A 10,139-nucleotide genomic window follows, 5' to 3' on the forward strand; every position below is an offset into this window, starting at 1 on the left:
TCACATGGCTGCCCCTCTGCTCACCACGTGACAACGCTAGGATATTACTCCCCCAGCTATTATTCTCAAGCTTTCTACTGGATTCGAACCACCAACCTCTCATGACCAAGTTTCGCGTGCACGCTAGTCGATCTAGAAGCCTTCTTGTTTATTGATATACATAAAATATATTTATAGTATTCTCTTTTAAATATTTCAGAATTATATTTATACACCAAAATTTCTCAAACTTATTTAATAATAAATGAATATTAATTTTAATTTTATTTCATTATTAATTCAAATAAAAATTTATTAATTATTATATTAATAGTGAAAAATTATATTTTTATTTTGATTTTAATTCGTAATATATTTAAAAATTATTAGTTTAATTTTTACTAATATTGATGTTAGTAAAAATTATTATAATATGTTTAAATGTAAAATTTTTAATTTTTTTTAATTTTTAGCGATGGGGTGACCTCGTCGTTATATTTTAATTTTTTTTATTTATTTTTATTTTTTAGAGACATGAGCACCTGTCGCTAAATTTTAATTTTTTTATTTAATTTTATTTAATTCTTTTTATTTTTTAGCGACGGGATTGGCCCCGTCACTAAATTTTAATTTTTTTTATTTGTTAGCGACGGGTTGATCCTGTCACTAAATTTGAATTACTTATTTATTTTTTTAATTTTTTATCGACGGGGTTTTACCTATCGCTAAATTTTTATTCTTTATTTAATTTTCTTTATTTTTTAGCGACATGTTGGCCCCGTCGCTAAATTTTAATTTTTTTTATTTAATTTCTTTTTATTTTTTAGTGACGGCGTTGAGCCCGTCCCTAAAATTTAATTTATTTATTTATTTTTTTAAATTTTTTAGCGACGGGGTTTTTCCCGTCACTAAATTTAATTTTTTTATTTTTATTTTTTAGTGACGAGATTGAGCCCGTCGCTAAAATTTAATTAATTAATTTATTTTTTTTAATTTTTTAGCGACGGGGTTTTGCCCTTCACTAATTTTTAATTTTTTGTATTTAATTTTCTTATTTTTTAGAGATGGGATTGGCCCGTCGCTAAATTTTAATTTTTTTATTTTTTTATTTTTATTTTTTAGCGACGGAGTTATGCTTGTCGCTAAATTTTAATTTTTTAATTAATTTTTTTATTTTTTAGCGACGTGGTTTAGCGCATCACTAAATTTTAATTTTATTTATTTATTTATTTTAGCGATGGGTTTGAGCCCGTCCCTAAATTTTAATTTTTTTATTTAATTTTTTTTATTTTTTAGTTACGGGGTTTAGCCCGTCACTAAATTTTATTTTTTGTTTAATATTTTATATTTTTAGCAACAGGATTTCTGTCACTAAATTTAGTGACGGGGTTTTCGTCGCTAAATTTAAAAAATATTTAAAAAATTAGCAACACAGTAATTTTGTCACTAAATTCAGTCAATAAAATACATTTTTCTTGTAGTGTATATCGAGAATAAGTAAGAAAATAAATAACACTAGTTGAATATCTTTTGGGTTGAATGTAGACAAAGATGGGTGACCCACTTGGAAGTTCGCGTAGGCCCATCAGGGTAAGTTATTCTGGTCCTTCCTATCGCTCGATGCGGGATGTTATAAGTGGTATCAAATCCTACCCTTGGTGAAGGCGGTCCGATGAGGGTAGGGAGTGGCACCGGGACTCAAGGACCTGTACAAGGAGCAGCTTCTAGAATGGCAGCCCCCAAAGAGGAGAAGATCTGGAACTAATTGTAAGGTCGTATGACAAGAACGTCATATGCTCAAAAAGGGAGAATGTAATACCCCAAGAGTCCAGAGAAGGTTAGTATATATTGAGAACAAGTAAATAAGGAAATAATATCAGCTGGATACCTTTTGGGCTAAATGTAGGCAAAGAACTCTTGGGTTAAGCGTGAAGCTCAAGGATGGGTGACCCCCTGAAAAGTTCGCATAGGCCCATCAGGGTAAGTTGTTTCGATCCTTCCTATCGCTTGATACGGGATGTTACACATGCATACCATCTCCAACATCCATGGTATATATTTATCAAAACATAATCTGACTTGGCCATCGGAAAGCCCACATAAGGAAGTCCCCCACATGGCCTCCTAATTGTTTATGTGCTCGCAGGCCAAGTCTCGGATCGCTCGCCCCTGGTGCTCGCAGGCCCAATCTATTAGAGATCTTACTTGGCGGCCCCTACGTTGCACATTGTTCAAGAACTATCCCAAGCACTTCGCACACATAAAACCCTTGAAGACCATTTCGGGCCCAAGCCTAACCCCATTGGATTCCTACTTCACTCTAGCCCGATCCACGTTCGTTGAGGCCTTGCTGGCGTCACCTTGAACCCTTGCCATTGTTAGCCGATTCTACTCTAGCCTCGAGACTATTCAATTATTCTTCGGTCAAACGATGATCAACAAAACAACAAAGAGTTCAACGCACGAAGACAAGCATTGAGACAGTTTATAAATTGTTTTGATAATACTTCCATAAAAAATAAGGAGACATTTCGTGAATTTATTTTAAAAATAATTTCTTTCTAATAAAAATTTCATGTTTGAGTTAAGTTTTAAGAAACATTTTTATATGCTCAATTTACACTATTATTGTCAAGATATAATAATGAATTTTTTTTTTATGCTAGAGAATGTCTCAATCAAAATTCAAGAAAATGTCTTTTGACATCTTCGATAAGCTTGCAAAGAGAAAAATAAGTTTAGGGTGCAAATGATATCATCTACAAACCTTTTGATGCATAAGTCAATCTTGTGTTCAAAGTGAAATTATAATTTCACTAAGATTGTGAATATATCTTAACTTTACGAAAAGTTCACCTATTTATAGAGAAAGAGACGAACAAAGTAGCCCTTAGACTCCTTTCAATATAATACAATACTTTGATATTATTTTATTTATGTGATTTTTAAAATTTAAAATAATAAAAACTTTAGCAATATTATGGTTTTTAAACCTTTTATTTATTTTTTAAATGTAGTGTTTGTTTACATTTTTTACACATTTAATAAATATTACCAATAGTTAATTATTATACATTTTATATATTTTTTTATTTTTTATTTTATGCACATGAAATATATTAATTGATATATTTTGGAATTTAAATAAATATATTTATTTTATATATTTATAAATAAAAATTTAAATATTTATAAATTAACATTTTCAATTCATCTTAACTTAATATATTTATTTAAATAAAAAAATTAGATTTTATAAATTATTTTTTTTATATTCATCTCATGTTTAAATGTATATTTAATTTTTTAAATATTCATATCAAGTTTAAATATTTATAAATTAATTGACTAAAAATCAAAATATAAAATTCAAAATTCAAATTAGTGACAGACTTCTCATCCGCCGCCAAAATAAATTAAAAATATTTTTCTAATGATCAAAATATATTTATAAAAGCAAAAAAAATAAAATTAAAATTAAAATTAACGATAGATTGAATATCTCGTCCCTAAAATTAATTTTTTATTTTTTTTATCATTTAAACAAATATTAAAATTATTTTTTATTTTTTATTTTAGCAACGAAAATAATAATTCATCGCTAAAATTAGAGACAAAAAATTCATTCCGTTGTTAGATAAAAATTTAATTTTAAATTTTTTATTATTAAAAGTTAGTGACGGAAATACCTGTCCGTCGCTAATTTTAGAGACGGATTATTATTTTCGTTGTTAAAAAATTAAAAACTTGTTTGTTTTTAATTTTTTTATTATGTTAGCGACATAATATTGTTCTGTTGCCAATTCGTTCCTAATTTTATGAAATTTTTTTTTCGTAATCTATCACAATTCCGTCTCAAAATAACAAAGAAAAAATCAGTCGTTAAATTCCGAATTTCTTGTAGTGTTACTCTATTGTTTTTTGTGACTCTACTTGTCTTTGTTGTAACGTCCCGTTAACGGTAATTTAAATTAATTTTGGGATAATTTGATTTAAAAGAAATATTAAAATAATTGGTTGTGATTAAATAAAATTAAATTTTGTGATTTTAAGGAAATAAGGAATTAAAATAATTAATTTTGTATTTTAGGAATTTTTGGAATTACAAAATAATTAAAATAAATCAAGTTGTGAGATTTTTGAAAGTTTCGGGCATTTCTGTAATTATTATAGGGGGTGATTGTGTAATTAATGAAAGTTGGGAGTGGCTAGAGTGAATCGCGGAAGAGGCCAAAAGTCTCTTTAAATATAACCTAATGCGCTTATAGGTTAAAGAGGCATGCGGGCGCGAGCGGGCGTACACGCGAGGCAGGCGTAGGCGAGGTTGAGGGATCGAAACTCGAGGGTTGCGCGCGAGGGAGGAATTTTTGGCTGAATTAATTTAGCCGCTGGACGTCGAAACGACGTCGTTTCAGTGAGGCGATGGCCTCCCCCAACGGCTGGCCATGCGCTGCCACGTGGCGCCCCTCCCTTGCTCATTTTGCAGCCGCATTTAAGCCCAATTTTGGGCGAAATTTGGGCAGCTTGAGTAGTAAAAAATTTTTATAGAACAACAGCGTGCGCGAGGAAATTTTGAGAGATTTTGGGCTTCAAAAAAATTGGATTAAATCCCGTTTAATCCCTGATTTAATTATCCAGGTATGTGCCTAAGCTAATAATTAATATTTGGTGCAGTCGAAATTTTGTTTAGGATTTAATTTTATTAATTTTGGTGAATAATTGGATTATTGCAGTTTGTATAGCTTTGACCGCGTTTGGTCAAATCGAGCCTAAGGCTATCTTCGGAAATGCAAGTTCTTTATACCCTCATTGTCGATTCGTTCGATGTCAATTTGTTTGACCTCCCTTCATTGGTTTTGACTATTAATAAATTATGAAATTTAAAACGGTTTGTTTTAAAATTTAATTTATTAAATTGGTCTCGAGGGTTTTATTCGTTGGTTGCCTACGGGGGTTTGTGCCACCCCCAAGCCTGTGGGAATGATGTTGTACTCACTCGGGGCTAGGTTCTTAGTTATTCGGGTATTATTATGGATTTTTGGTTATTTATAGGATAGAGCGGTTGTGCAGTGGGGGCAAGGATCAACGGCTCGTTGACTGTGTGACTCTCGTACAGTCTATCTTAGACTGTTAGATGGTCTCTCCTAGTCATGGACCGCTGACCGGTGTCAGGTACTACTGACTGGCTCTGCTGTTATGTGATTATAGCATGCCTGTTTATGTTTTATTCTTGTTGCATGGTTTGATATGCACATGGGTACGGGCTGTATATTGGGATTATCATGATTTGGTTATGCTTGATCACGGACATCCTAGTTTGGTCAGGTTGCATCCAGTATGGGCATATGCATCGCGTGTGGTTTACTATATGGGCAGAGCATGGCCTGATGCCTGGATGTATGGGTGCCCACCTTGTATCACGTTAATGCTCATTACGCCTTGCATTTTATATGCGTTGCATGGGTACTGGTAGTTATTAGTTCTCGAACGGGAGTACCGTTCCGAGGGAGCCTATGGCTCGGCTGTCGGGAGTACCGGCAGGGATACGGGTGACGGGAGTACCACCCCGGGACAGTGCGCACAAGTTTGTTGGGGATCTATGTTGCCTTTCAGGGCAGTGACAGGTTGGTTTGGGACTTGGGTGCCAGGTGTTTTTATGTGGGCCCCAAGAACCGTTATGTGTTTTATTATGGTGCATTGTTACGTTGTAGTGTTACATGGCTTGTGTGTACATGTGGGTTTATATTTGGGGTGATCTCCTCTTCTGTTTCGTTACAGTCTTCCTTTTCATATAAACTTGCTAAGTCTTGCGCCTCACTTTGCTTTCCATCATTCCAGGTAAAGGTAAAGCAAAAGTCGAGGGCGAGGACCACACCACCTAGCAGCCAGCCGTGTTGGTAGGGTGTACAGTTAGCTGCCCCCGTTTTCTCTGATGTTTTGTTAGGAGTTCTGACTCTCATTTTTTACTGTGCTCGGTTGTTCCTTGTATCTTTTATTTGTTGGCACAGGTGTCTGTATATTTTTATATACTCATTGACTGTTGTTCCAACATGGTGCTTGTGGGCGTGCATGTATATTGTTTTGTTTCCGCTGTTGTGTTTTTCGTATGTATGCATGCTAGGATATTTTTGTCTTGTGTCTATTTCTCTTTCCTCTATGTAAGTGCTTCCGTTCGGATAGACCGAACAGTTGGGATATCCGGGCGAGGGTGCTTACATTTATAATCAAATTTTTATTTAATCAAATCATACATTGCACACGACGTAAGCAACGGCATATAAATTTATAATATCTTCTTTGAAAAAAAAAAAGAATAGAAAAGGAAAGAGGAGGTTAACTACAACTATTCTCTTAGATCAATTGAATTATATGTAGACAAATTCTAACAATTTTTGTAAGAGTTACTTGAGCTACTGGTTTAATTATTGACTTGCTCAATTACTTAGCATCTTTATCTTAATATTGAACCATCTGCATGCAAATTTACATATAGATAACATATAAAATATCATCAATTAGAAATTTATTGTATATGTTGGACTAGACACCTCATATAATTATTTTCTCTTATATGTAAAATGATAGGGGGAAATTAAATCATATCTATAAATAAAATCATATAATTTTCACATGTCCCAGATGTATAACTAGCTAGCTTAAAAAAATAATGACAGCCAAACTAAATGATTTTATCGTAATGATCTAATGTATGTTGATTAATGCAAAAAAAGATAAAATTTCTAACGAATGAGTAAAAGTACGATGAGTAGAATTGTAGAATTTTTACTTAAATAAATAAATAAGCTCTCATTAGTAGAGAAAAGTCATTATTATAATTTTAAATGTATTCTGATCATTGAGACTTGTTTATCTAAATCTAGAATTTTGAAATATCTAATCTTGGATTCAATTACAAAAGATATATATATATATATATTGTAATATCCCAAGAACCCAAAAAATGGTAATATATATCGAGGATAAGTAAGAAAGGAAACAACAGCAGTTGGATATCTTTTGGGCTGAATGTAGACGAGGAATTCCCGAGTTAAACGTGCTTAAGCTGGGGAAGTTCAAGGATGAATGATCCCCTGAGAAGTTCATGTAGACTCATCAGGGTAAATTATTTCAGTCATTTCTATCGCTCGATGTGAGATGTTATAAGTGGTATCAGAGCCAACCTCCGAGTCTCTGAGCGCGGTGGTGGGGCAAATCTCAGTGAGAATGCTGAATCCCTAAGAGGGTACATGTAAGCACTTTAGGCGAATTCCACATCGATCATGCAAAGAGGGGAGATTTGGGACCGGATGTAAAGTAGCATGACGAGGACGTCATGTGCTCAAGGGGGGAGAATATAATACCCCAAGATCCCAGAGAATGGTAGTATATATCGAGGATAAGTAAAGAAAGAAACAACACTAGTTGGATACCTTTTGGGTTAAATGTAGGCGATGAACTTTTAGGTTAAGCGTGCTTAATATAGAAAAGTAAAATGATGGGTAACCTCCTGAAAAGTTTATGTAGACCCATCAAGATAAGTTATTCTGATATTTCATATCACTCGATACGAGATGTTACATATATATATAATATGAAAAATCTAGTAAACATTTATTAAATTGTTGACCAACTTTATCCCTTCCTTCCTCCAAAATTTCTTCCTCGTTTGCTGGACCAATTTTTTTCATTAGAAAAAGGAAAAATAAGTGTAAAATATGAGGACAAATAATTGAACTATAAATTGTTGACAAGAGTGTTAAACCATCTCAAGTTCAGTCTAGCTCAAACTAAATCTCGTAAATTCATTCTGCAGCTCAAGAAACTCTAGCTATCTGATTATTTTGTCCTACATAAATTAATGTACATTGGACCACCCTATAATTATTTTGTATTTAGTTTATATATACAGAACTATTATATGCGTTTTATGTATTGATGTACTATTTAACTATTTTACATACAATTTACCAATACATGTTTTACACATTAATGTAATAAATTCAAATTTTGAACAGTATATCAGTAGGATAATCATAGGCAACATTGGAAGAATAATTAATAATCCATTTCGTTGACAGTCAGACAAGGAAAAAAAAAAACAAAACAAGCATAATGCATAAACAGTACACATATATCATGAACCTAAGTCACGTGAAAATTGATGATAGAAAAATAGATGCTGCTTTCAATTGGTCCCCGACATATAGCTCTCTTACAAAAATACTAACTCCAAAAAAAAAAAAAAAAAACAAAAAATTGATTTAATAATAATTTTCTTCTGCATACATACCGTGACACTTCTTCAAACTCTATAAATTCAATCCACCCAGCATTGATTTCTACCTATCCAATTAAACTTCGATGGAAATTGGCATCAACCTGAGTGTAAATATGGACAAAAGACTTCAAAATTATTGTACCAATTCGGACCACCCTATAACTCATACACCATTAAACATTTTACACATTATATTATATTGAACTGTCATACACGTTTTAAACATTGATCCACTCTATGGGTTGCCAGACAAGGGTAAAAAATACTATAATGTGTAAGAAGAACGTACATATATGATATATGAATCCAAGTGAATATATGATATATGAATCCAAGTGAAGTGAAAATTGAAGATTGAGAAATAAATGTTACTTTTATTTAACAAAAAATAAAGATTTATGAAATATGTCATAATTTGAACGGTTAAGTTGTATACAATATAAAATATTAAAGATTTTCTTTAAATATACAGTGTCCTCCACAATAAATTGATCTGTTCATAATTTCATTTCTACTCATCTTCGACTCCCATCTCTATAAATTCAAGCCACTCAGTTTTGATTTTCTCTACCCATAAAAAAAAAAAAATACCCTTGAAAAACATCAATAAAATGAAGAGCTCACTAGTATTGGTACTCTCTTGCCTTCTCTCCTTTCCTTGTTCCCAAACTCTCTAAACCTCGTAAATTCAATCTGCAACTCAGGAAACTATAACCATTTGATTGTTTTATCTTGCATAAATTAATGTACGTCGAAACACTCTATAATTATTTTGCATTTAATTTATATATAGAGAACTACCTTATACGTTATACACATTGATTTTTTATTTAACTATTTTACATACAATCATGTATAATAAATTAAAATTGTGAGCAATATATATATATCAGAAGGATAATCAAAGGCAATATTGGAAGAATAATTAATAATCCATTTCATGGACAGCCAGACAAGGAAAAAAAAAAAAAAAACAAGCATAATGCATGAACAGTACATATACATCATGAACCTAAGTCACATAAAAATTGATGATAGAGAAATAAATGTTGCTTTCACTTGGTCCCGACATCTCCTCAGCTATAGTCTCCTCCACAATAAATTGATCTGATCATAATTTAATTTTTTTCTCATCTTCCGTCTCTATAAATTCAAGCTACTCAGCTTTGCTTTTCTGCCCACAAAAAAAAAAGAAAGAAGAAAGTCTTGAAAAGCATCAACAAAAATGAAGAGCTCACTGCTGCTACTACTCTCCTTCCTTCTCCTTTCCTCGCTCCCAAATCTTCTTATGGCTGATAATCTTGAGCCCTTGTACGACTCCTCCGGCGATAAAGTTGTCACAGGCACCCGGTACTATCTCGTGCCTGCGTTCAGTGGACACGGTGGTGGTTTATATGCCAAACCATCAACTTGTCCAGGAGAAATCTTCCAAGAAAATTCAGACTCATTGTTGGGTCAGGCAGTACTATTCTATCCTGCCAACTACACTTATGTAAGTGGTACTGTTGTCCACGAGTCCTCTGCTTTGGACATCCATTTCAGTGGTCAAGCTTGTAGGAAAGCCGCAAATGCGTGGACTGTCAGTTATTTTGATGACGTAGTGGGTGCATGGATCGTTACAGCATATGGGTTCGTAGGAAACCCAGGACCATATGGTTTCAAGTTTGAGAAAGTCTGCAACGATAATGTGTACCAGATTCTTTTCGATCCTCCGACTGCACTAGGATTACCTAAGAGCTACGTTGGGGTCACTTCTGAGGCCGAGCGGCGCACAGCTCTCATTAGTGTCCCACCCTTGCGGTTGAAGATTGTCAAAGCTTCAGATGCTCTCCAAGTTAAGGAAGCAAGACTCAACAAGGGAAGGATTGCTAGTGTGGTTTAG

General features: G+C 33.1%; 1 protein-coding gene across 1 annotated transcript; it reads left to right on the top strand.

Moving 5' to 3' along the window:
* Positions 1-9,482: 9,482 nt before the first annotated feature.
* LOC127796461 (miraculin-like) lies at positions 9,483-10,139 on the top strand. The gene has a single exon (XM_052328615.1). It carries the CDS (start codon positions 9,483-9,485, stop codon positions 10,137-10,139), a length of 657 nt encoding a protein of 218 aa, XP_052184575.1.

The sequence above is a fragment of the Diospyros lotus genome, chromosome 3 (genome assembly GCF_014633365.1).
Source record: "Diospyros lotus cultivar Yz01 chromosome 3, ASM1463336v1, whole genome shotgun sequence".
NCBI lineage: Eukaryota > Viridiplantae > Streptophyta > Magnoliopsida > Ericales > Ebenaceae > Diospyros > Diospyros lotus.